Genomic DNA, 27,425 nt, shown 5'->3' with positions numbered 1-27,425 from the left:
CATGTATTTAAACATTTTTAAATGTATTGATTTTGTGTGTTCGAGTGTTTTGCCTGTATGTATGCATGTGCATCATGTGCATGCAGTGCCCAAGGAGGTCAGAAGAGGGCGTTGGATCCCCTGGAACTGGAGTTAAACCACCATGTGGGTGCTGGGAATTGAACTTGGGTCTTCTGCAAGAGCAACAAGTGCTCTTAACTGCTGAGCCATCTGTCCAGCCCTGTTCCCATGTATTTTGTCTTGCACGACCATAAGCATCTCTAAGGTACATAAGGCCAAATAAGTGGGAATGGTATTCCCAAAGTCAGAGCCACACATGAGAAGGGCTGGGCAGGAAGCCATGTCTCCTAATGCCTAGCTCAGTGTTCTGGCCTCTCTACAAACTCTGAGCCCCCTGCTGACAGATTCTGCGCAAGGGGCAAGGCCACTGGCTTGGGAGAAATGTTGAGTTTCTATTTTCATGTGGGTTTGAGGTAGGTGTGCAGTCATAATCAGAGAAAATGATCTTGATGTGCCCGCCCTTCACCTAGAGCATGGTACTGGGACATCCTGTCCCGTCACTGGGTGCGGGGGTCCCCTCCTGGACATGTGCATCTGGCTGGAGACTGATAACCCTGCAGAAGCATCAGGGAAAATTGAAGTGGACATGGAGTGAAGAAGGTCTGACTGCACAGGGCCAAGAAGGGAGGCAGATCAATGGAGAAGTGGAGCTGATGGGGAAATGGAGAGAAGTCGAATTTAATGAAAGCATCTTAAGTGAGAAACGTGGGCTAGGGATATGGCACAGTATGAAGACCTGAATTCCCAGGACCAGTGTAAAACCAGACACATAGTGTAAGACCTTGTCATCTCAATGACCCTCCAGGGAGATGGAGGTGGAGACAGGATCCTCAGAAGCTGAGCAGCCAGCAAGCCTGGCATATGCGGTGGAAAATTACAATGTCTCTAATGAGGGGGAAGGTAAGGACCAACCCAGAGTTGTTATCTGACTTCCATACTTGGGCATGTGTGTATACACACACACACACACACACACACACACACACACACACACATCTGTATCCCCAGCACTTGGGAGGTAGAGAATCAGACGATCAGTAGCTACACAGTAAATATGAGGACAGCCTGAACTATGTGAGACCCTGTCTCAAACAAACAAAAGAGTGAGGAATATAATAACTGGTAAGAAAGCACAGGGGGCCAGGCGGTGGTGGCGCACACCTGTAATCCCAGCACTTGAGAGGCAGAGGCAGGCGGATCTCTGTGAGTCTGAGGATAGATCCAGGATAGGCACCAAAACAGAAAAAGCCTGTCTTGAAAAATAAATAAATAAATAAATAAATAGAGAAAGAAAGAAAGAAAGAAAGAAAGAAAGAAAGAAAGAAAGAAAGAAAGAAAGGAAGAAAACACAGGGGGCATTCTGACGTGAAAGGGGGCATAGGTTGTTGCTAATCAAGAGGAAGAAAAAACGAGAAAAGAGATAAGACGTTTTTCTGCAGAAAGGAAGAGATGGAGTTAATAGATTAGTTTATTTACTAAGAATGTTCCTCAAGACCAGAAAACCCAAACCACTTATCTAGTGTTTACTATTTCATAGACATTAAAAACTCCTTGAAATCTTCCTAAGCAGGAGCATCATCCCTCCCACCGTACAGGGGAGAGAGAGGGCACAGGAGGGCTCCATACGTTACCTACAGCCACACAGCTGGGCAGGAGCAGAGAGCCACTTCCAGAGGAAGTCTCCTGAAGTCAGAACCACACTTCCAGGGCCCTGCTTGCCTAGATTGCTGGTTAAAATCCAGAAAAGGTTGGAACTATGTTTTAGAAGTGGGAATATGAAGAGAAGAGAAAGAAAAACATAAGATTTTAAAAATAGAGGCTGAGTCAGAACATCTATAAAAGCCCATGTGAGAGGCTGGAGTTCCCAGCGCCCTTGTCAGGGGGCTCACAACTGCCTGTAGCTCCAGCTCCAGGGGAGCCGACATCCTCTTCTGGCCCTCATGGGCACCTGCACGTACATGGCATACACGCACACAGGTATACATAAATAAAACACACACACACAGAGGCATGCAATTTTTTGCAGACAGGGTCTCATGATGTAGCCCTGGCTGGCCTGGAACTCTATGTAGAACAGGTCGGCCTCTTTGCCTGCTGAGTGCTAGGCTTAAAGGCATGTACTATCACACCCAGACTTTAAATAAAAAAGAAAATGCCCACTGGAAGCAGAGTTGGTCTTTTCAAGTATCTAGATAGAACTTTGGAGCAGGAAGAGGCCAGATAGGTTAAAATCGCCTCAGTAGTAATTGTTAACAAGAGTAAAGTTGTGAAAAGACAATCATTTTGTCCCTCTGTCTGTCTGTCTGCTTGTGATTCTGGGGGTTCAACACAGGGGCCTGCACCTGCCCAGGGCCTTGCACCTGCTCTGGTAGGAAATGCCTCCTTTGACACATATTCCCCTCTGTTGCCTGAGGCAGAGGAAGTCAGGATGGTGACGGAAGCAGAGAGAGGACATCCAACTACTACTTGCACAAGGCAGGATGTGAATAAAGGGAGTGGAACATCGGAAGCAGAGGTGTAGAGGACTTCGCTATCTGCCATTGCAGGCCAGATTGTGACACGCAGGCAGGGGCTGAGGGGCAGATAAGGCCGGATGTGGGGAAGGGCAGCTGGAGTAGTGAGAGTTACCACCATGATGCAGATCACACAGGGTTCTTAACCTCAGATTGATGGACCCTGGAGGTCTTAAGCAGAATTTGAGGTGAGTGGGAGCAAAACAGTCATTATTTCCACTAACTTCTGGCTCCTTCCATTATGGTTTTTCTGAGACAACTTGCTCTGTAGCTATCTGGCATTGTATATGATTTAGGCTGACCTCAGACTCATGACAGTCCTTCTGCCTCAGCCTTCCTGGGGCTATAAGCATGTGCTACCATGACTGGCTCTTTCAGTTAGGAATATTGCTTATAAAGTAAAGTAGAAGTCCCTGAACTGAATGTTGTAACCAGAACATTACTATTGCAATAGAGATCTTGAAATACTTATATTCCTTACTTCCTTGAAATTATGGTTTTTACTATGGTAGTTACTAGGCCTGTGTGTGTGTGTGTGTGTGTGTGTGTGTGTGTGTGTGTGTGTACTAAAGGTAAAGGCTGGGACTAAAAGCATGTACCACCACCACCTGGCCCACTAGATTTTTATACAATTGTTTTTCCTTATAATTCCTTATAATTCTATCTCTCTTATATATCATTAAATTATTGGGCAGAGGAATGACTTAAGCAGTTAAGAGCTTGTGCTGGCCTTGCAGAGAACCTGGGTTCAGCTCCCAGCATTCACATCAGTGGCTCACAACCACAGTTAACTCTGGCTCCAAGGGATTTGACACACCTCTGGCATCTGCAGGCATCTGGATCTCACACACTGATCCATGTACATACACACATAATTAAAAATAAAGCCAGGTGTGGTGGCATACACTTTTAGTCCCAGCACTCAGGAGGTGAGGCAGGAAAATCTCTTTGAGTTCGAAGTCAGCCTGGTCTATAGAGGGAGTTCCAGGACAGCCAGGGCTACACACAGAGAAACCCTGTCTCTAAAAATAAAACAAAACAAACAAACAAAAAATAAAAAACAAATAAACCAACAAAAGCAGGGAAAATATCACATGTCTTTAATTCCAGCACTTGGGAGGCAGAGGCAAGAGGATCTCTGTGAGTTTAAGGCCAGCCTGGGCTACAAAGCAAGTTCCAAAATAGCCAGGGCTATTATACAGAGAAATTCTGTCTTGAAAAACCACATAAAGTAAAATAAAACTATTCTTGCTGAGACCTTTAGTGGGAAAGTAACATTCTCTTCAACAGACCATGCTGCTAAAAGTGGCATGTCTATATATAAAAGAATAAAGCTGGATTCTGACTTACACAAGGCACTAAATACTGAAAATAGATCAGACTTAAATTTAAGAGTGAACACTAACAGGCCTAGTGGCTCAGGTCTGTGAATCTCAGTTACTTGGGATTCAGAGGTAGGAGGATCATAAGTTCAAAGCCAGCCTAGGCTACAGGGTGAGTTCAAGACCAGCCTGGGCAACTTAACAAGACCCTATTTCAAAAATAAAAAGTAATGAGAGTTGGATGGAGCTCAGTGGTGGAGCACTTGACTCATGAGTGGGAGGACCCAGGTTTAATCTCCAGCAAAAAGAAAGAAAACAAAAGAGCTAAAGTATAAAATTCTTAGGCTAAAACATAGATTGAATTTTTATCACAGTAAAATCTGCAGAGCTGGAGAGGTGGTTCAGTGCCTGAGAACACTGGCTGTTCTTCCTGAGGTCCAGGGTTTGGATCCCAGTACCCTCATAGCGGCTCACAGCTGTCCATAATTGTAGCTATGGGGATCTGATACTTCCAACCTGCATGGGCACCTGCATTCACATGTACAGACCCACATACAGACCCACACACACCTGCACATAATTAAAATAATAAAAATAATATTTTTGCTTGTTTGTTTTCCAAGACAGGGTTTCTCTGTGTAGCCTTGGCTGTCCTAGAACTCACAGAGATCTGCCTGCCTGTGCCTCCCCAAAATAAATATTTTTAAAAGACTCTAATGGAGGAAAAGACAACGTATAGAGTTAAAAAATTTACAAAACATCAGATAGGAACTGAATATCCAGAATAGTTAAAGAAATCCCCCAACTCAGCCAGGTGGTGTTGGCATATGACTTTAATCCCAGCACTCAGGAGGTAGAGGCAGGCGGATCTCTATGAGTTCAAGGCCAGCCTGGTCTACAGAGTTCTAAGATAGCCAAAGCCACCAAACAGACCCTGTCTCAAAAACAAAACAAAACAAAACAAAAAAGTTCCCAAACTCAATGATAAAAAAGAAAAATGACCTGATGTTGGAAAGGGTAAAAGAAATGAAGACATTTTTTTTTTCTTCAAAGATATAAGAGTGGCCAATAAACACAAGAAAATGTTGCTCATATCTTCATGAGAAAAACATGGATCAAAATAAAAAACAACATAAGAAGACACCACTCCATACCTGCTAAGATAATAATAATAATAATAATAATAATAATAATAATAATAATAATAATTCAAAAGACAGAAAGGGGATTTTAGAGAGTTCAGGAAACTAGATTCCTTGCACATCTCTATTGGGAATGTAAAATGGTGTCAGCATTGTAGAAACTAATATACCAGCTCCTAAAAAGTCAATGAGTGATGTAAAGCATGCCTGAATCCTAGCATTCAGGAGGCTGAGGCAGGAGGATAGTGAGTTTGGGGCTAGCCAGGACTAAGAGTGAGACCCTATCTCAAAGAAACAAAACAAAAAGAAATATGCAGGGTGAGGAGCCAGCGAGCTGGCAAAGGACCTGCTGCATATGCATGAGGGTGGCATTCAGATCCTTAGCACGTGGAAGAAGAAGAAAGAACCAGGCGGCCAGTGCAGCCTGAAATCCACACCTGGGCCGGTGGGTGGAGACTGAAGGGTCCCTGCAGCTCACTGCTCAGGCAGTCTAGCTTAATCCAAGGGCTCCCAGCTCAGTGAGAGACCCTGCATCAAAATTTAAGGTGGGAAGTGATCGAGGGAGACCCTTGACATCAGCCTCTGGCCTCTGTATGTTTGTGCACACACATGTGTGCATGTCCACATGGATATGTGCACATCCCTGTGACTGTGCACACACAGCTGCACACAGAGCTGCCGTATGACCTGGGAATTCTACCCCTAGGCAGGGTCCTGAGAGAATTAAAAGCAAGGATTGAAACGGATCCATGGCAACATTCTTCTCAGAGGACAAAAGACGGAAAGAACCCAAGTGTCCATTAACAAATGGATGGATAAACGAAGTGTATATAAAACACAATGGATTATTACTCTGCCATAGAAAAAAGGAAGTGAGTTGGCATTTGTTATAATGTGGATGAACTCTGAAAGCATGACATTAAATGAAACAAGCCAGATGCAGAAAGACAAATTTTGGGTGGTTCTGCTTGAAGCACAAGGGGCAGCAGGTTCATAGCTCAGTCTTGAACAGGCAGACTCACTGCAACAGAAGTAGGGGTGGGGTGAAAGGCAGGGGGGTCATTGCTTAATGAGTACAGAGTTTCTGTTTGAGGTGATGAAAACATTTTGTAAATCAACTGTGGTGCTAATTGCATAATAACAATTATGCCACGAAACCCCACACTTAAAAATGGTCAAAACAGCCGGGCGGTGGTGGCGCATGCCTGTAATCCCAGCACCCAGGAGGCAGAGCCAGGCGGATCTCTGTGAGTTCGAGGCCAGCCTGGTCTACAAAGTGAGTTCCAGGAAAGACGCAAAGCTACACAGAGAAACCCTGTCTCAAAAAAACCAAAACAAAACAAAAAATGGTCAAAACAAGGCTGGATGGTGGTGGTAGTGGTGGCGGCGGTGGTGGTGGTGGTGCACACACCTTTAATCCCAGCACTGGAGAGACAGAGGCAGGAGATCTCTGTGAGTTCAAGGCCAGCCTGGTCTACAGAGCGAGATCCAGGACAGTCAGGACTACACAGAAAAACTGGAGAAAAAACAAAAACAAAAACCAAACAACAAAAAGGTCAAAACACACACATACACACATATGTACACACATATACAAATACACATATAGACACACACACACACACATATGTACACACATATACAAATACACATATAGACACACACACACACACACACATGTACACACATATACAAATACACATATAGACACACACACATATGTACACACATATACAAATACACATATAGACACACACACACATATGTACACACATATACAAATACACATATAGACACACACACACACATATGTACACACATATACAAATACACATATAGACACACACACACACACACACACACACACACACGAATGTGCACAAAATAGCAGTCTGAGGACATAGCTCAGTGACAGAGTCCTTGCCTAGCATATGTCAAACTGTGGTACTGGGGATAAAAAGCAAAGAGCTGGGAGTGTAGTACACACCTATAGACCTAGCACTGGGGAGGTGGAGGCAGAGGGATCAGGACTTTAGGCTGGTTACATAGAGAGTATGAGCTATATGAGACCCTTGAAGAAGAAAAATACAAGAATAAACAAAATGAATGAAAGAAATTATTCTGAAAAGATGTGCTTTCACTTTGTCAGTTTGCAAAGAGGTTCACAGACCAGAAACAGGTTGAGAACCCTTGCTAGTGAGGGTGGGAGTTAGAGGTGGTGTGTCCTCTCTGTTGATGGCCAAGATGTGAACATCAGTAGGAACTCCTGTTACTACTGTTTAGTCCACCAGCGCTGTCTAACTTTCTCTGAGACTAATAGCAGTTGGTGTTTTACTACATTTATTTAGTGTGGCGAGGGACAGGGACAACTTTGTAGAGTCATTTCTCTCCTCCCACCACGTGGGTCCCAGGAATAAAACTTAGGTCCTCAGGCTTCGCAGCAAGTGCCTTTACCCACTGACCCATTTTGCCTGCCCTGATGGAACAAGGTGCTTATTACCCAAGATACTGCTGGAGGTCTTTGTGCCACAGTGACTGGACTGTGGCTAGTTTCACCAAAGTTCTAGTGCTGAGATCTTGGTTCCAATGGAGGCAATGTGTGGAAGTAGCAAGTTGTGGGACCTTGGCTTCAGGAGCCCCTCCCTCCCTCCCTCCCTCATGCCTGGATCTAGCTCTGGTGGGGCTGAATGAGCACCAGGAGAGCAGGTTTTATGAAGTGAGGCTAGCACATGCCGTGGCCAACTGGCAGCTTCCCTTCCTTCCCTTCCCACGGCTCAGCTATACTGTGGCACGGCAGGATGTCCTCACCAGGACACCAGCACCCATGCTGTTTGGACCCCCTGGCTATCCGAATCTTGAGCCAAAGAAACCTTTTATTTAGAAGTTCCTCAGCCTTGCATCTTTTGTTATAGTGGAATACCAGAAAACAGGCTAAAAGACAATCCCAAAAAAGTTTATAATCAGAGGACCCTGAAGACATACATAGACACACAGACAGACACAGACCTACAGACGCAGACAGAGAGACACATGCACACAGACACACATGAGAGACACAGATAGACACACACAGCCACATGCACACAGACACACACAGAGACACAGAGAGATAGAGAGACAGATAGACAGACAGACAGACACACACACACACACACACACACACACACACACACACACACACACACGAGTCAACAACAGCAAAATCACACAATAAACAGCACGGTTCAGACAACAGGAATCCAGAGAAGACATAGATAGAAGTGGGCTGCAAAGGAGTCACGTTAGCTTTCCCTCCTGCCTGGCTTGGTGGCCATTGAGAGGCTGAGGACACCCACCGGCACTGGACATGGTGCTTGAAGGTGGTGATGTTGACGTCCACGTTCCCGGAAGAGGGAGCCTTCCTCTTGTGCTCCTGCTGGAAATTCTCCTCATTGTACACGTTTCGCTTGACATCGTATGAAAAGGGGGTTCGCCTGTATCTGTTGCCCGAAGTCTGGATGCTCCTCTCTATTTGCATTCTTCCTGGACGAGCTGGAAAGACGGCAGATAAAAACAGGTATCAGGGCTGATGAGACAGCTCATTGGTGAAGGGTATTTGTGGGTGAGCCTGACGACCTGTGTTCAGTCCTGGAACCCACATGGTAGGAGGGTAGCTGACTCCTGCAAGTTGTCCTCTGCCTTCCATGCAATCTGTGGCACCGTACGCCACTCCCACCACCAGATAAATAAATGTAATAAAAACACTTAGGGCTGTGTGTGGTAGCATATGCTTATTAATCCTAGTACCTGGTAGGCAGAGTCAGAAGGATTTCTATGAGTTCAAGGCCAGCCTGGTCTATGTAGCAAGTTTCAGGCCAGCCAGGACTACATAGAGAGATCCTGTCTCAAAAGATAAGCAATTTTTTAGAAATTTAAATCATTAGCACTTTTCTTGTTTTGTTTTTTTTTTAAAGATATTTTTTGGGTTTTTTGTTTTTTGTTTTTTGAGACAGGGTTTCTCTGTGTAGCTTTGCACTTTTTCTGGAGCTCACTTGGAAGCCCAGGTTGGCCTCGAACTCACGGAAATCCGCCTGGCTCTGCCTCCCGAGTGCTGGGATTAAAGGCGTGTGCCACCACCGCCCAGCTAAAGATAGTTTTATTATTTGTGTGTGTGTGTGTGTGTGTCTTTGTGTGTGTGTGTGTGTGTGTTCACACATGTGAGTACATGTGCTCTCCAAGCCAGGAGTTGGTGGTTGTGAGCTTTCCAATACGGTTACTGGGAACCAAGCTCAGGTCCTTTGCAAAAGCTCACTTGTATTGGCTGAGCCATCTCTCTACCACCCTTACTGTTTTCGGAGAGAGGGTCTCTTGTAGTTCAGGATGGTCTTGAATTCACAATGTAGCCAAAGATAACCTTGAACTCATGATCCTCCAGCTTCCATGTCCCAAGTAATGGGATTGCATACCTGGCCTGCTATCCCTGTGTCTGTCTGTCTGTCTGTTTTCCTTCTCAGTATAGAAACTTTCTATGGTGCTCAGTCTGGTTTGGAATGATGAGTCTCCAGAGAGCTCCCTGATTCAGCCCCGAGCACTGGGACCACAGGCATGTGTAGCTGTGCCCACCTTTCAGCATACTTTGAAGGAAACGTAATTCACACATAAGGATGTTACATTTGCACAGCAGTGTTATAAAGCCCCTCCTCCATGTTGTACAGTTTTATACTCAAAAGCATTCTATCACCAGTTCAATTCAAAGGACGAGTTGTTCTCATTTTTAACATGGACAAGTTGTTAAGTGTGCTGGCCTGTCCTGTCCTGTAATCCCAACACTGTAGACACAGGGGCAGAAGGGTCAGGAGGCTGAGATCAGCCTGGGCCACATGCCAAGACCCTGTCAGAGCAAATAAACACAAAATCCCAGTTGAGAAGTTCAGAGTGTGTGTGTGTGTGTGTGTGTGTGTGTATGTGTGTATGCGCACATGTGCACGGGTGTGTGTGGAGGGGGCTGTGTTTGTTCTCTAAGAGGTCTCACTATGGAACTCTGCACTGGGAAGACGCTGGTATTTTCCTCACTACCATCAGACTTGCCTTTTCTGACAGGTGTAGGAAGTTCCTCAGCACACCACGACTCAGCCACAGCCGCAGTTCAGGCCCTGTCCCTAACACAGGTATCATGTCTTGAAAGCATGTAACCCAGAACGACACTGATGATCCCAGCCTGGGGAATGGAAAAGGACTCCCTGAGTTGAGACCCAGCTCAAGGAACAGCTGTATTCAGGGACAGGATTGGACACAATTAATGATGACCTAAAGGAAATAATTCAAAAGACCTGAGTCATGTCAGCTTTAACTGAGGGGGGAGTGTTTAAAAGTGTCAGGAGGCCCAGTGAAATGACTCTGCAGGTCAGGGCACCTGCCGCCAAGCCTGACAACCTGAGTTTGATCCCTGGGACCCATGTGGTAAAGGAGAGCACCGATTCCCACAGTTGTTCTCCGACTGGCACCCGGGCAGTGTGGCCTGCACCTACGAACACACACAAAACAGAAAAACGTAACAGTTCCTAGAGAGACTGGGTGTGGTGGCACGTGCCCGTAGTCTCAGCACTTGGGCACAGAGGCAGGGGGATCAGAGGCTCAAGACTAGCCTCTGTTACATAGTAAGCTTGAGGTCAGCTTGGGCTATATGAGACCCTGTTTCAAAATAAACAAACAAAACCATATGCCAAATAAAAGTCATTTCCTTAGCCGGGTGGTGGTGGTGCACGCCTGTAATCCCAGCACTCGGGAGGCAGAGGCAGGTGGATCTCTGTGAGTTCGAGGCCAGCCTGGGCTACAGAGCTAGTCCAGGACAGGCACCAACACTTACACAGAGAGAGATACCATGTCTCGAAAAACCATAAATAAATAAATAAATAAATAAATTTTTAAAAAAAAGTCATTTCCAGAGGGTCCTGGATGTGTGACTTGTCCTGGATGTCTTAGTCATCTGGAGTCTGAGCAGGAGTCATGTACATATGGGATCTATTTGAGAAGACAGATTGAGTCAGAGATGCTATCTTGAGCTGTGTGGTCCAGCATGCCGAGCCACCGGCTACTAAATTTACTGCTTAAATGGAACTTTCATAAAGTGAAAATTTTAAATGCAGTTCCCAGTCCATTAGCTTGACAGTGGCTCACACTGCTCACACACAGCTAGTGGCTTCCTGCCTGGATGGCGCGGATAGAAAGCTTTCTGTAGTAGGAGAAGCTGTTTGGAGCAGGGCTGGAGATGGAGAGGTCAAGGGAAAAGCATCAGTCAGAGACCCTCAGCATCGCGCTGGTCTAGGGAGAGGTTAGTAAGTCCTTTAGAAAAGGTTGGAAAGAACAAAACCAACCGACCAACCAAACAAAACCATGGAGCCACGGTGGAGAGACAAGATAGACCGCTGCTTATGATGTCGTATGTCTGCCTGAAGCATCAAGGGGAATACATGACTTTCTTATTACCAGTTTCTTTAGAAGCCTCAGGAATTGCTCCAACTCCATGACTTTGTGTATGTGTGTTTGTGTGCATGCATATGTGTGGTGTATGTGTGTGTGGTGTTTGTGTGTATACATGCATGTGTGTGTGGTGTTTGTATGTATATATGCATATGTATAGTATATGTATGTGTGGTGTTTGTGTGTATGAATGCATGTGTATAGTGTATGTGAGTATGTGTGGAGTGGAGACCAGGGGTCTATGCTCTCCAACTTTTTTTGGTAAAGATTTATTTATTCTATTTTTATTTTACTTTTACATGTATAAATGTGCATTGTGTGTGCTTGGTGTCCTCAGAGGCCAGAAGAGAGTGTCAGATCCCCTGAAACTGGCGTTACAGATAGTTGTGAGCCAACATATGGATTCTGGGAGTTGAACCCAGGTCCTCTGCAAGAGCCTTTTAACTATTGAGCCTGGTCTCCAGCCCCCTCCATCATATTTTTGAGACAGGATCTCTTACTGAACAAGAGTTCACTGATTCAGCCAGACAGAGTGGTCATAAGCTCCCTGCTCCTTCCCCATCCCGGCTCTGGTGTCTGAACTCTGGTCCTCAGGCTTTCTCAGCAAGTAATTTACTGATGAAACCATCTCCCCGACTCCTCCATTTCTTTTTGCTTTCATAAAACCCCAGCAGCATCTCACACACCAGCAGGACCCTTTCCGCCATGCTGGGATGTGCAGAACTTCCTATTGACATGCAGGACACACTGAGCAAGACCTCCTGAATCAGAAGTTCTGGGGCAGCACAAAAGTGTGTTTTAAGAGCTGGGAGAGCCGAGTTTAGTGACGCGCACCTTTAATCCCAGCACTGGCACTTGAGACAGAGGCAGGCAGATCTCTGGGAGTTCAGCCACAGTGAGGCCTTGTTTTAGAGAGGAGGTGGGCGGCTGCGTGACTCTGATATAGAGTAGCATGTAAGGGTGCTATCATCTAAGCTAGTGATCTTTCTCGTCTAGGCCTGTTTAATTTCAGTTTTTAAGACAGGGTCTCAGGCAGTCTAGCTGGCCTTGAACTCCCAATCCTCCTGCCCCATCTACCAAATGCTGGGATGAAAGGTATATGTCACCATTCACGCCTCAATTCCTTTTTTTTTTCCTTCCTGTGCTGGAAATGTTCCTGAGGGCCTCACACGCTAGGCTGCTCTACCCTGAGTCATAGCCCCAGCCTCTAGTTATCTTTAATCAGACTCTCACTGTTAAATTTGAAACACTATTAAAATACAAGCACTTTAACCCAGCTCTTTTACAACTTCCACTGCCCTTATCCATCCATCTGTCCGTCCATCCATCTGTCCGTCCATCCACCCACTCACTGACTGATTCAAAGAATCTCCATTTGGAATATTTAAATGCAAAAAAGAATATGTAACCTGATATATAAAATTTTGACCCAACAAGACATGAAACCCTGAAAATTAAGGTGCAAGAACATCTTTCACCCGATAGAGTCATCTTTCATGTTTCCTATAACCATTAGGCAAAATTCACTTCCAATTTTTAAAAATAAGCACGTGTAATTCCCAACCCAAACCACTCACTGCCTGTGACTTTCTTGGGTTTTTTTTTTTTCTTTTTCTTTTTCTTTTCTTTTCTTTTCTTTTCTTTTTTTTTTTTGGTTTTTCGAGACAGGGTTTCTCTGGTGTAGCTTGAACTCGCTTTGGAGAACAGGCTGGCCTTGAACTCACAGAGATCTGCCTGGCTCTGCCTCCCGAGTGCTGGGATTAAAGGCGTGCGCCACCACCGTCAGGCAACTCTCTCGGTTTTTATGGAGTGTACAGGGATATGGCAAAGGTATTCGCAAATATTAGCGGCAGGCGATGATTGAAGGTCAGCCCTCCAGCGGCTGACCACAGGTCACATAAACACAACACGGGACACCTTCCTTTAGTGCCACACAGTGTGATACCCAGGGGGTGTGTTGGAGAGACACTCATCATGGGACTGAACGGAGAAGGCTTCAATGCATAATCCATAAACAGGGGTTTGACTGGAAGACAGGCAAGGGGAGAGGGGGTGGAGGGGCAGGGTTCAGCCAGAGAGAACAAAATGAACAAAAGCAGTGAGGTTTGAGAGGATAAGGAGCCCAGGGGCAGAGGCCTGAGGAGGATACAGATGGGGCGGAAGTGTGGCGAAGCCCACAGACCAGTTCTCTCCGCTTTTGACAGCACAGAGGAGAGAATTTTGAAAAGGCTCCAGCCTGCAAAACCCACTTCGTCTCTTTGTCGCTGCTGTTTCACGCGGCCTTGCTATACGAGAAGTTCCAGGGACCACCGCCATTCATTCATTCATTTATTCTTTCATTCATTCACCCACTCGTTGTGCAAATAATTGAAAGAGTGCCTGGGACCCTCCTGGCCCTGCAGGTGACCCAGGCAGCCCCGCCCCGGGACGCACCGCGGCTTCTCGGCTCCCGGGCTGCAGCCAGTGCTCCCGTCTGCTCCCGACCCAGGCTCACCTGGTTCCCGGTGGCCGGCGGGAGCGCAGACGCTGGGGGCAGACTCGGCTCCAGCCTGGCTGGCGGCGGCGCTGCGGACGCGGAGGCCGGCAGTTCCCGAGCCGTTGCTGCAGAACCCGCCGGCGTTCCGGCTGTGCGGGTGACATCTGGGGCGAGGAGAAGGGGACCTGGCTGCCCTCCACACACCCGGGCCGTGGGCACCCTCTGGATCCTCTAGAAAGAGAAGAAATAGAGACTAAGAGGTCCTTTTTCTCCTGCTCAGTGTAACAAACGTAGGCTGCGCTTGATATCCTGGCGGGGTGGAGGTAGCTAGGTATGGATGGGGCTGAACTTTCCCCATTCACATTTCTTACTAGGTTTTTACAGAAGATTCCACTAGGTGGGAATGTAGGGCAAGATTTCTCTTGTAGAAACGGGAGCCAGGGCGGAAGGTCGACGGACTTGTCTAAGAGTGAGGCTCTCGGAACTCGTCGCCCTGTTCTCCATACTCCCCGAGGCATTAAGTCTTTAAAATTCTCTGCGTTTAGATTCTTAAGATTCTCCAACGTTTCCTTTAAATTTCTACATTTTTTTTTTTTTTTTGGATGGCTCTAAAGGGCAGGAGTCAGTCTCAAACCCCAGTAATGGGTTTTGGGGTGTTTTGAGCCCAGGCTGGCTTCTAACGACTCACTACATAGCAGAGGCTGGTCTTGAACTCCTGATCCTTCCAAGTGCTGGGATTACAAGCTGTGTAATGTGTGTGTATGTATGTGTACACACACACACACACACACACACACACACACACACATATACATACACGCTATATTTTATTCCTATGTATGTGGAAGAGGAGACCTTCCTGAAATGGAATGACCTACCTGAAAATGCAGGTAAGGACATGCGTGCGTGCGTGCGTGCGTGCGTGCGTGTGTGTGTGTGTGTGTGTGTGTGTGTACACATATTTCCCTTCCTCTTCCAGGACGGGAACTGAACCCAGGACCTTGCAAATGCTAGGCAGGTCCCCAGCGGGACAGTGCTCATTCTTGATGAACTACTTCTTCTGACCTTGTCCATTAGCCTCCCTGCGGGAACCTGGGATTTCCTTCTGAGCCTTCCAGGGTGGTCCTTCAGCTTGAGAAAACCCAAGAGCTACTTAGGAGCGGCTGGGGGGAAAGCTTGGGGGCAGAGCTAACACTGGCCTTGCGGGGCCGATTTCGCCAGCGTCCCCGCCAGTAAGCCCCACGTCCTTGGGCAGATAGGAGTGCAACAGCTTTCTGGACAGGGGCTGTCTGTTCCCGCAAGCGTTTCTTGGAAATTGCGCGTTCCACTGAGCAGGTGGCTCGGAGTTCAAAGGTCTCCCGGCTCTTCGCCCGACGCGGCCGCAGCGGCTTGCCGCCATGGCGCCAGGCATTCGCGCAGCCGACCAGCAGGAGGCGCGCGCGGCCCGCGCGGCGGACTCCTCCTCCGCGCCCTGGAAGAGACAGACACCGGTCCCCGAGAGTTCCTGCCCGGGCGCCCCGACTGGGTCTCTCTTCTCGCGAGAGCTGCCTCCCCCTCCCTCCTCCACCACCCATCTTCCCCCCAAACTCCCCCCCCCCCCCCGCTTTCTGCGCGCTCCTCTCGCCAACTCCCCCCTCCCACGGGCAGGTTCCATATTGGGTAAGATCTCGGCTCGCCCAGCGTCGCCTTCGGGAGCTGTTCTCGCGAGAGTTCTGCGAGAGGTTCCCGGTCGTTGCCTGGAGGATCGCGGCCACAGGAGCCCGAGCGGGCGCTGGAGCGCGAGCGGCGGTCGGGCGAGCAAGCGTCCGGCCCGGGGAGCGGCTGCGGGGGGACGGCGGCGGGAGCAAGCTCGAGCCGCACAGCCGCCGGCTCCCGCGCGTTGCCGAGGCTCGTCGGAGCCGCCGCGGCTGACAGGGGCCGCGCGCCGGGGGGTCGCAGCCTCGGCACGGGCGCGGGCGGCGGGCGAGCGGGCGCAGAGGAGAGCGTGCGGCTGCAGGCAGGGGCCCCCCGCTCGGCCACCTCCTCGCCCCGCGGCCGCCGCTGGAAGATGTCTCAGGAGAGGCCCACGTTCTACCGGCAGGAGCTGAACAAGACCATCTGGGAGGTGCCCGAGCGGTACCAGAACCTGTCCCCGGTGGGCTCGGGCGCCTATGGCTCGGTGTGGTGAGTGTCGCCGGGCCTCGGGTGGGGGGACGCGGTGGAGCAAGCAAGGGTGGCCCTGCGTGCCTGAGGGCCAGGCCTGTCCCCACAGCTCAGCGATGCGCCCAGCGGCAGGAATTCTCCTCCGGGCGTGCGTGGGGGTGCAGGGGGCAGCAGGAGCAGTGCGGGTCCTGCACCCCGCACCCTGCACACGCAGGTACGTGGTGAAGCCTGCGCGGGCGAGCCGTGGGCGCCGTGCGCCGGTGTTCCACTCGGCACGCTCTCGGCTTCGAGGATTGTGCCTCCCGGGGTCCCTCTGCAGCCGTGCAGCCGAAGGACCCTGTCCCCGGGTGCGGCCACTGGCGACGCAGGAGCCCTGCCCTGGAGTGCAGACGAGCCGGGTGGAGCTGCTGCTCGGAGCGGTAGGGCAAGGGCCTGACCCTAGGACTGCGGTCACCTGGATGAAGCTTGCAAGAAAAAGCGCTCCCTTCCCGGAATTTTTTTTTTTTCCATTTTCTTTTTTTTCCCCCCTTTCTCTCTCTTTTTTTTTTATTTTGCAAGCCTCCATCGAAAAATCCTGGTTTAGGAAACGTTCTTTTGGAATTCGCACATGAATTAGCAGCACCCCGCAGAGCTTAAAATACCGACTTTATCTCGGGGAGTGCGGTGCCAGCTTGCGTGGTGTGTTTCCGATCCGGTTGAAAGCGTATTTCCTTTTCGGGGAGGGAGGGAGGGTGGGTGGCCGTGCCTGCAAGGACGCTACCGCTCGCCGCTGAGTTAAGTCCCACTGCTCATTTCAGTATTGTTTGACAGAACTGTCTTGCCATGCGGAGCCAGATCTAAAAGGAAGGACTAGTGCTCGAAGGTGTAGATGGTTTTTAATTGAAATAATTTCTGGGGATGCTTTTCTTTTTTAAGTCCCTTCAAAGATTTGCAGGGGAGATTTGTCAGTTTTTAAGGACCGAGGTACATGGTGGTTTTCGTGAGAACTGGGACACATATAGTAGAGGAAACGATGTTTTTTAGCTTTCATTCACACCGTGGTTTTTGATTTTTGTTGTTGTTCGTTGGAGACTATGTATCTCTCTGGCTGACCTGAACCTCTCACTCCTGGCCTGGAACTCACAGAGATCTGGTGTGCCATGGCTGAGAATAAAGGCTTTTCCCACCCTGCAAGGCCCTAGGAGTGGGTTTCATATTAAATCCATACCATAAAATTTCCACTCCGGAAGTGTTTTAGGAACGTTCAAGGATTCATACAGTAGATTTTGGACTTAGTGTCATCTTAGAGCTCCCGAGCTGAAGGTAAACATCAGGTTCAACAGATTAGTCTTTCTATGTTTTAGTAATTTATATGCATTTGTGCTTTTGAAAGAGTCTCTGAAATCGTTTGTTTTGTTTTGGAACAAATTCCAGGCTTCTGGATGTGTTAATCTTTAAGTATGAGTCCTGTGTTACTTAAAGTCACACCATGAATTTCCTGTTTGGTAGAATCTTCTGGGTAATTGAGATTGTGCAATCATGTCCAGCAACAGATCGTGTTGCATTTGCTGGTGCAAGCTGCTTAAGTTATGTTTGCAGATGGTACGTACCAGCCTTGACATCTTGCTCCCATGTTTACAGTATGGCAGATTGCATTTTCTTTTCTTTCTTTTTTTGTTTTTTTGTTCTTTTGGTTTTTCGAGACAGGGTTTCTCTGTGTAGCTTTGCGCCTTTCTTGGATCTCTGTAGACCAGGCTGGCCTCGAACTCTCAGAGATCCACCTGCCTCTGCCTCCAGAGTGCTGGAATTAAAGGCATGCGCCACCACCGCCCGACCAGATTGCATTTTCAAGGAAAGGGCAGTAATCTACATCTCTCATGGGTATTTGTGATTGGTTTGTTATATTCGTTATTTCTCCGATATTAAATAGCTCATTAACATCCCTCCATTTTTCATTCCTAATGGTTACAGTATCAGGCTTTTGTTTCCATTTGAATGCTCAGGGAGTGATGCAACAGAACAGCTCCCTGTAAGGCATCTGGGCGGGTGAACGTGCCAGATTTCTGTGGACACTGCTGCCCTGGCAGAAGAGCCAGGTTTGCAGTGAAGCTCAGCAGTGGAGCGCCGGAGCGCCGTCAGCACCAGCGCCACTTCCTCTGGTGCTGTTCTGCTCTGTGAAGTAGAGCTGAGCACAGCCTCACAGTTTGAAAGGCCTTACCCTAACACAGCTTCTAAAAAGTAGGTGGTGCTGGCCCAGTGGTGTAACTCATGGCACAGCCCTGGCCTTGCATTTGGGAGGCCCTGCATTCCATCCTTAGCAACACACAGACAACACAAAGCCATTGGTTCTATATAAAGTTTGAAAAGACATCTAGCAAAAAGCCACCTGCTTCTGTTCCCCATCCATGTTTTCTGTTCCTTCAGTGACAACCACTATTCAGTCCTTGCGTGTCTTTTCGCAGAGGCAGGGTTTCTACCAGAGATTCAAGATGTAGCCCGTAACCTATGGATAGAGGAAAAGATAACTAAATTGTGCATGATGACTGAGCAGTTACCTCTCTCAAGTTATTTGAAGTTGTACTTTCTTTTTCTTTTTTTTTTAAAGATTTATTTTATGTGTATGGGTATTTTGCTTGCACGCATATGTGTGTGTACTACCTGAATGCCTGGTGCCATGGAGTCCCTGGAACTGGAGTTACAGAAACAGTTATGAGCTGCCGTGTGGGTGCTAAGAATTGAACCTGGGTCCTCTACAGGAGCACTGACCACTGAGCAATTTCTCCAGTCCCAAAGTTGTGTTTTCAGCTGGCAGCTTTTTAGGTGCAACTGAAAACACCTTTTGAATTTCTTTTCTTTTTTGTCTTTCGATCCTTGGCTGTCCTGGAACTCATTCTGTAGACCAGGCTGGCCTTGAACTCACAGAGATGCACTTGGCTCTGCCTCACAAGTGCTGGGATAGAGGTGTACACCACCACGCCCGGCTTCGTTGAATTTCTTTCTAGCCTACTGTGGGCCTTGTGCTCCCTTTCCTCTACCTTCATCCTCTGAGATGATTTGATTTTAGAAAATAATGAAGTCCATTTGAGTCCAAGTCATTGAGGGGGTTTAGAGAGAAGCCTTGAGAGAGAAGGCAGTCCAGTTGATAACACTTGTCTTACATCGGTAAGGGTTAGGCCTATACTGTTACAGCATTTTTTATATGGCTTATTGAGCTGGACCTGAGGTCTCTTTGAAAAGATACCTCTGAATGGGTCATGGCACACTTTGATGTGTAGCTTTATCTTTTTTTTTTTTTAAGTTCAGGCCTGTTTTTATTTTAATTTGCACTATGCAGTGAACAGCAACAACAACACAAAACAAAAAGTTAAGTAGCAACCTGTGTAGTAAGCAGTTGTGAATCCCAGATCAATGCGAATCAGACTAGAAATTTGAGGGTTGATATGCTTGTACAGATGTCTTTCTTTTAAAAAGAGTAAAGGGAACTAGACTAAGTTTTCAAGTTTTAAGGAACTTTGTTCGTTGTCTGTAGAGGGAAATGAAGCAAAATTGTTTAAGACCACATTGTTGCAAAGCATTGATTTTGTGGTTTGGGACATAGGGGAAAATCTCTGTGGTGAATTTAAGGAAACACAAACAGGAACTTCAGCACCTACCCTCAGGGAAGGGTCTTTCCAGCCCCTTGCTGGGCACACTTGGGCACATACATTGGGAGTGAGACTTGAGAATTTCTTCTGGATCATCTCTAGCTGTTTATTCATCAGTATTTATTGCGTACCACCAAGCAGTAGCTAGGTTCTTCAGGTAGAGTGCAGAAGAGAGCAGTTCATTTTGTCATTGGCCTTGTAGAGGAATGAGTTTAATGGCTGCATTTTATGGGTTGCTTACTGTGTTGTAGGCATGGTGATGCATAGTTTATAATCGGCATGTAAACATGTAACAAAACTTGTAGCTAAAGATGTAAGTTCTTCTAAGAAACCAACAATTTAATGCACTATATAGACAAGATTTCCAGTAAATATAGCAAAAATAAATAAGGCTTTTAAAAAAAGTACTAATAGCCCTTCATCATTAATTGTCTTTTAATGAGCCAGGGTAAAAACAAAACTCCATGGCATGAAAAGATAACTTTCTTGACTTTTGACCAGTGAGAAATCTGTGCTTTTTTTCTTCCTTAGTTGTAATAGCTCATTCCTCTTCTTCCTTCCCTCCCTGTCCTTTTCCTGCTTTCCTTTCTTCAAGACATTCTGCTGGCCTTCAACTCTTGATCCTTATGCCTGAGGCTCTCCAGTGCTGGTACCTCAGGAGTAGGATACCAAGATGCTTTTAGCTGACCTATCTTCCACTTAACTGTTTTTGTAACTAAAAGTAGAATAGTTAGCTGAATGTTACCAGTCTTAATAAGAAACATTTCAATACAATTAATAACTCCCACCCGTAGCAAAGAAAAAAAATAAGTAACTCCCCCCTGAGTTTTAGGCCCGCCTGGCATGCAGAGTGAAATGAAGCCCTGTCTGAAGAGCAGCATAGACAGACAAAGCCACCCAGAACAGGGTTGCTGACAAGAGGGTGTGTGTGTTTTATTTATTTTTATGTGTATGGGTTTTTTGCCCGGATGTGTATCTGTCTGTAGGCCACTATGTGGCCAGAAGGTGGCATCTTATCCTCTGAAACGGGAGTTACAGATGGTTATGAGCTACCATGTTGGTCCTGGGAACAAAACCCAGGTCTTCTGGTAGCCAGTGCTTATAACCACTGAGCCATCTCTCCAGCCCCAGTTCCTGGCAAGGGTGTGTATGATGGGGAGAAAGACTGATTTAAGTGTTCGTCCAAGCTAGCTATATAGTTCTGTCTTACTGAATTCCATTTCCCACACTGGACCCCAAGCCTCTCCGATCAGCCGCTTTTGATTTTGATTTCTTTTTAATTCAGCCTCAGAGATGATCTGTGTTGCCTTGCCTTCTGTGAGCAATGTTGTGAATTGTGCTGAACCCCTAGGACTTAGGGCTCAAATGTAGAGGAATTGTACACTAAATTAGTAGTCACTTTAGTATTAACTGCATTTGAAGGTGGTTATTTTCATTTAAAGTCTTGTCAGTTACTCCTTTTCTAGCTCCGTGGAGGCTGATTTTACTTCTCTCTTCTTCTTTTGTATTGTTAGTGAGTGAACAGGGTCTTGTGCATGCTAAGCACATCCACTGAGCTGCACTCCAGCCTCCAGGCTGGCATTTTAAACCTAGCTTTGTGGATGAGCTGGGCTTATTTAGAGGAGACACTGTGCCAGACCAGCTTTGGTTTGGGGTCTGGGGTTCCAGCACTTGAGTAGTATCAGTATCTTCTCATCAGTGTGGCCTGCTGAAGCTGTGTGGTGACAGCTCCTCTTGTACAGTCTTTGCGATAGAGTTGTGATTATAGGACAGAGGTCTGTAATCTACAGTGTTACTGTGCAGCTGCTCTGAAGGGTAAATGACAACCCTTTGAAGTCACATACTCCCTCAGAATTGATCAATTAAAAATGAAGTTAATGCTCGGATGAAATTTTCTCCTGAAAAACTAGGTAGTACTGATAGGTGACTTCTGGATTTATGAACACCATTCATTTGGAATTTATCAGTGTGTATTTATGGAAAGTTAAGACCAACTGTGCTGGTGTTGTATAAGTACAGTGTATATCATTGAATAACTCAGCCTTGCTAGTCCTTTGAAAATGCCTCAGGTTTTTACTCTTTGTGAAGTTTGATACAAAGCTGATTTGTCCTACCCAGAGGGGTCTAGTTATTGCCATCTGTGCACTCAGGATAGTGGTCCTTACCCAGGGGTGTCTGCTCAGCCTTGTCATGGATATGCAGATTGGGTAATTTTTTGAGGAAATAAAACCAGAACTTTCTTTAAACTTGAGTTTTTTTAAAGTTTCAGTTTTAGAAGCTTGATCTTTCTAAAGTGCTTTATAAGCTAAGTACATTTGTAGTGAGGACTAACCAGTTTTCCAGTGTACAGGATTGTGGGCTCAAATGTCTCCCAAGGGACGATTCTGTGTAGTGTGGTTACTTCCCTGTGGGGCTTCTTCTTCAGGTACACAGTATGGAATGTTAATAAAGTATGGAATGCTCTCCTTTCTGAAGCTGTGCTGTGCTGAAGCAGTGGAAAAAAATAAGCCGCATTTATGGTGCCGGAGGATAAGTGGTATTGGGAATATGAGACATGGGAAGGAAGGCACACAGTGGCTTAACTTTTTTTCTCTTCCTCCCAGTGCTGAGGAACCTAGGTCCTTGCACATGCCAGCAAGCATCTACCTGTTCGCCATCCTATGCTGCACTTTTAAGCAAGAGTGTGGTGGTTGAAGTGTCAGTTAAGGAAAGACCTAAGGGGTTGGACATGGTGGGGTGAGGAGGTAAGAACTTTATGGATTGAAAGATTAACAAAAGCAAAGACCCTGTGCTGTGTGATCATAGCTAGAGCTGAATGAATCCGGGGAGCAATCAGAAGGGGAAGGGGTTTGCAGCTGGTAGGGATTCTGGAAGGTCATGTTTGCCTTTTATTCAGAGAAAGGAAGCTGAGGTGGGTTATAGACAGAAGAAGAGAGCTGGGATTTCGTTCTCTAGTTTTTCATGTCTGTTCCTCCTTAACTGACGGAGGTACTGTTTGTGGTTTAGGATAGCCCAAGAGAGATGAACCATTGCAGATTTCTGACCTGTGCTTGACGCACTCATTCCACCAGTCCCAGAGTGCCAGAGCCAGAATTTGTGTTGAGCTCTGGAAATCCAGGGTACTCCATTCCAACTCCCTAAATGACACGGGCTGCTTCAACTTTTCAGAGCTTTGTTGCCAAAAGGAAGGGGGCGGAGAGATGAGCTTCTGGGTTCAGCTGGGAGAGGGGGATGAGCTGCTGGAGGGTGAGTGAGCGGTTTCTAATATCTTTGGCTTTGAGGCCTTTTTCCTTCACGACTGGGTCTCATTTTAAGTTGCTTTTTCTTCCTTGAGGTATCCGAGTATTTAAGATCCTATTTATTTTGTTCTTTGGCCATGTGTCTGTTTTCCATTCCTCTGCCTTTCCCTCATCATGTTCCCTGGCACTGATGTTTTTTGGCTGTGAGTCTCCACTGACTGTCAAGTTGAATAGATGGGACAGATAGCATCTAAGATACCTTGTAGCAGCTCTGCCCTGTCCTGTCTTGGCTGCCGTCTTCACGTGAGCTCCTTTCTTCTTCTTTGTCTCCCTTACTGCTCTACCATCTGGTGGCAGAAAGTAAGTTTCTACAAACACAGATTCCCATGGCAACATAACAGAAAGGTATTAGAACACATGTTTATTCTGTCTAGACCTGCTGTCTGACTAACTGTAGACCCTGAACGTGTTTACTCCTGTTGCATTGAAAGATGGTTACAGATTTCCATGTCTCCCTCAAAATCCCTTCCTCCTAGGCCTTGCCACTATGCTTGTGATAGGAAGAAAGTTGTGTGTGTGCCCTCCTGCAGCTCTACCCCAAAGTGGGTACTGGTTGGTCTCTGAGCTTGAAGTGCACAGTCAGTATTCTAACAGGAATCTTTTTTTTTTAGCTGAGGATCGAACCCAGGACCTTGCGCTTGCTAGGCAAGCGTTCTACCACTGAGCTAAATCCCCAACCCCGTAACACGAATCTTTTTTTTTTGAGATGGGGTTTCTCTGTGTAGTTTTTGTGCCTGTCCTGGATCTCACTGTGTAGACCAGGCTGGCCTCGAACTCACAGAGATCCACCTGGCTCTGCCTCACGAGTGCTGGGATTAAAGGCCACCACTGCCCAGCTCATTGTAACACGAATTTTAAAAGACCCAGCTAGCTTAGTCAGTAGAGCACGAGACTCTTAATCTCAGGGTTGTGAGTTCGAGCCCCACATTGTACCAGATGTAACACGAATCTTAAAAGGTCTTATTAATAAAAACTCAGGAGCCAGGTACTGGAGTGAATTCTGAAAAGTCAGAGAAGCAGAACAAGCCACAGCTAACCTCACCTTACCAACTTCTTAGCCGATCCTGTTTCCTCAAACTGGAAGCCTCTGCTGCTAAAAGCCTAAAAGCTTAAAAAGCCTAAAAGCTTCTAGTTCCTGGTCCTCATGCCTTATAATACCTTTCTGCTTCCTGCCGTCACTTCCTGGAATTAAAGGTTTTTAATGTGTGTCTTTCCCAAGCAAGACATGAGATCTCACTCAAGTGCTGGGATTAAAGGTGTGAGCCACCACACCTGGCTGTTCCTAATGCGGCCTTGAACTCACAGAGATTCAGACAGATCTCTGCCTCCCAAGTGATAGGATTAATTCATTACTTTAGCATTGCTAGTGCAAGGCATTGTTTTGAAGACCAAGAAAGCAAGGGACCTGGGGAGATGGGAGTGCTTGCATAAAAGCATGAGGACCTGAGTTCGATTCCGGGCACCACGTCACACTTGTGATCTCAGCACTGGGGTGGCAGGGACTGGCCAGCTAGCCCAGCCAAGCTGGTAAGCTCCAGATTCAGTGAGAAAGCCTGTCTGAAAACAAGGTGGAAGACACCTAAGGTGGTCAACCTCTGACCTACACACAAAAGCAGGAGGGGACTCGGGTTGCTTCGGAAGTCTCTGTAGCTTTTCTTTTTTGTATCTGTTCAGTGTCTGTTCTCATCTCAGAGCTGCCTTTATATTTCTAAAGACTATGTCTGTCTCTCAGCTCAGTGACATTCTAGTAGCCTGTCACATCTAGGGCAGCTTGATGCCAGGATATGTATTGGAAATCTATGTCAGGGAAGCTTTTCCATCTGGTGATTCAGATCTGGAAAGGATGACGTCAGCATGTGCCCACAAGAGGTCAGAAAACAAAACAAAACCTCTTTTGATGTGTACAGGCTCTGGAAGGCTGTTTTAGTTGAAGAGGGTGTGAGAGTAATTGGTCTAGATCCTGAGCCCTTCGATCGGTGTTGGTTTGGAGCTTGGTCATGGGCTCGTAATTATGCCTTTTACTCTTTCTGTAATACTCAGCTTGGGGTGTCTGGCTTGTGCAAGTACTGAGTTCATCTTGCATTTCTTCATTCCTGTGGCAGATCTCATTTAATTCCCAGAAATATTTCTTTATTCTTGGTATGCTCAGTAGCTGACTCTCTGCCTTTACCCGCCCCTAAACCTTTTACTTAGGGCTTTTGCTAGCTTGAACCTCCTTGAACTTAGACTTAGGAATATATAGTTTCTATTAATATATTTCTGTCATTCCCTGATAGATATGTGTGTGTGTAAATGTTCTTACATATGTTATATACATGTGTGTTTGCATATGTGTGTGGAGGTCAGAGGTTAGCCTCAGTTATTGTCCTCTGTCACTTTCCACCTTATTTTTTAACAGCATCTCTCACTGAATCGGGGGCTCATGGATTGGTTAGACTAGCAGGCCAGCGATCCTCAGGGTCCTTCCTGTTTCCACCTTCAAATGCTGGGATTTATTACAGGCACATAGAATCATACCTTTTTATTTTTAAATTTTTATTTATTGTGCATTGGTGTTTTGCCTGCATGTGAGGGTGTCAGATATTGGAGTTACAGACAGTTGTGAGCTGTCATGTGGTTGCTGGGAATTGAACCCGGGTCCTCTGGAAGGACAGCCAGTGCTTTTACCCACTGAGCCACCTCTCCAGCCCCCTGGGTTTTTTGTTGTTTGTTTTTGTTGTTGTTTTTAATGTGGGTAGTGGGGATCAAACTTGGGGTCTTCACACTTGCTGGTGTAATCACTTTCCTGACTGAGCCATCTCCCCAGCCTGTCTTCTCCTCACTTGATGCTGCAGTTTGACTTGCTTAGTTTCTGATTCCTTGGGTAGTGCCTGAGTGCCTTATGATTGGATGAGCTTTTCAAATGAGCAGTCTCAATGTGCATTGATACTGATGCCAGGCAAAAGGGTTGAAATGTAACACATTAAGAGTGTGTATCTGTTACTTCTTTGCATCCCCAAACTCCATTTATATCCCCAAACAGTGTAACAGGATTCCTCAGTCTGGACATTCTGGGTGGGGCTGATGCTTTGTTGTGGGGTCTGTCAGGGTATTGTGTACTCAATAGCAGTGGTATCTCCTAATCTCAAGATTTATAGCAATTTCCCATTGGGATGGCCAAAACTGTATTACAGACATTGCCTTTTGTTTAGGGGGTGGGTCTAGGGAGACAACAAGAACACTTAATTGAAAACGTTTGTACAGCTGTATGTATTTAGACTAATGGTCTTGAGGAGAAACTGGAGGCTGACTTGACCACTCAGCCTGCCAGCGGAGAGGAGTGCTTCCTTCTTCCCTCAACATGACGTCGGTTGTTTCCAGGAGAACTTCAGAGAACACTGGCAAGGTCCCAATTAGTGGTTGGCACACTGGCACAGCATGCATGTCATTGGCCATGTGGATAACTGTATGGTGTTGTGAAGAAACAATGTATGTGAATAACTTTTGTTTTCTTTTTGTCATGACCCACTTAGGGTTTGCAAATGTTTCTGGAAAGGAAAGCTTATTGAAGACGTTAGCATTAAGTCCAAACTAAAGGTATTTCCCCCCAGCATCTCTGGTATTTTCTGGCCTTTTCTATCTTTCAGTAGGTTTCAAAGTTCTAAAAATACAATGTTCAGGGCAGCCAGGGCTAAATAGTAAGACCCCTTCTTAAGTAAAATACAAACATTAGAAAAGCAAGAGAGTGCCAGATAAACAAAGAAATAAGTGCTGGCAGTTCACGGCACCCAGTTTGTGCTACACAGTCTAGATGGGTAGTCCTAGCTGGTCTGGAGCACACTGCAGACTAGCCTGACTTCAGACTCATGGCAGTCCTACCTCCTCCTCTGCCACAAGGACAAGCAGGCACCACCCCATCTACATTTTGAAGGTTCTTGTCAACATTTTCGATTAGATAAGCTGGGCGGTGGTGGTGCATGCCTTAATCCCAGCACTCAGGAGTCAGAGGCAGGTGGATCTCCGTGAGTTTGAGGCCAGGCTGGTCTATAGAGTGAGTTCCAGGACGGGCTCCAAAACAACACAGAGAAACCCTGTCTCGAAAAACCAACAACAACAAAAATAAATTACTACACAATAACAGAGGGTGAATTTCTTAGTAATTTTGTGGATCTCAGCAGTAACTGAGGAAAATTAGCTTTATTCTTGCTTCGGAGCCTATTATTTAGACTCATAGTTTGGTGTTTTCCTGAATTACTTGTGGTACTGCTTGGAGGGTTTTGATGTGGCAATAATTAATTATGTATTAGGATATGCAGCTTTTAATGTTTAGTGCTGTGCTTTGCATCTTCATTGTGGATAGCTTGTGGCGGCTAGAGGATACAGTCTGCCTCTCCGGAGACAGGGTCTCTC

The 27,425-nt window shown here is 46.6% G+C and overlaps 2 protein-coding genes across 7 annotated transcripts in view; one reads left to right on the top strand and one right to left on the bottom strand.

The window, feature by feature from the left end:
- Slc26a8 (solute carrier family 26 member 8) overlaps positions 1-14,277 on the bottom strand; it is a 53,302-nt gene extending 39,025 nt beyond the window's left edge. Inside the window, exons 1-2 of the mRNA XM_036167009.1 lie at positions 13,991-14,277; positions 8,373-8,568 (exon numbers count right to left, since the gene is read on the bottom strand). Of these exons, the coding sequence (XP_036022902.1) occupies positions 8,373-8,554 (182 nt within the window). The 5' untranslated portion in view covers positions 8,555-8,568; positions 13,991-14,277. The remainder of the gene's footprint in view (positions 1-8,372; positions 8,569-13,990) is intronic.
- A 1,384-nt stretch (positions 14,278-15,661) lies between these two features.
- Positions 15,662-27,425, top strand: part of Mapk14 (mitogen-activated protein kinase 14) — a 62,343-nt gene continuing 50,579 nt past the window's right edge. For 2 of the 6 annotated variants that reach the window (XM_036167282.1, XM_036167280.1), the window contains exon 1: positions 15,664-16,135. In XM_036167282.1, the coding sequence (XP_036023175.1) occupies positions 16,020-16,135 (116 nt within the window). In that variant the 5' untranslated portion in view covers positions 15,664-16,019. Of the gene's footprint in view, positions 16,136-27,425 lie in introns of all 6 variants that reach the window. The other 4 variants (XM_036167279.1, XM_036167278.1, XM_036167283.1 and 1 more) reach the window with 3 other exon arrangements.

Source organism: Onychomys torridus, chromosome 18 (genome assembly GCF_903995425.1).
Source record: "Onychomys torridus chromosome 18, mOncTor1.1, whole genome shotgun sequence".
Taxonomy (NCBI): domain Eukaryota; kingdom Metazoa; phylum Chordata; class Mammalia; order Rodentia; family Cricetidae; genus Onychomys; species Onychomys torridus.
This window is presented reverse-complemented; position numbering and strand designations above follow the sequence as displayed.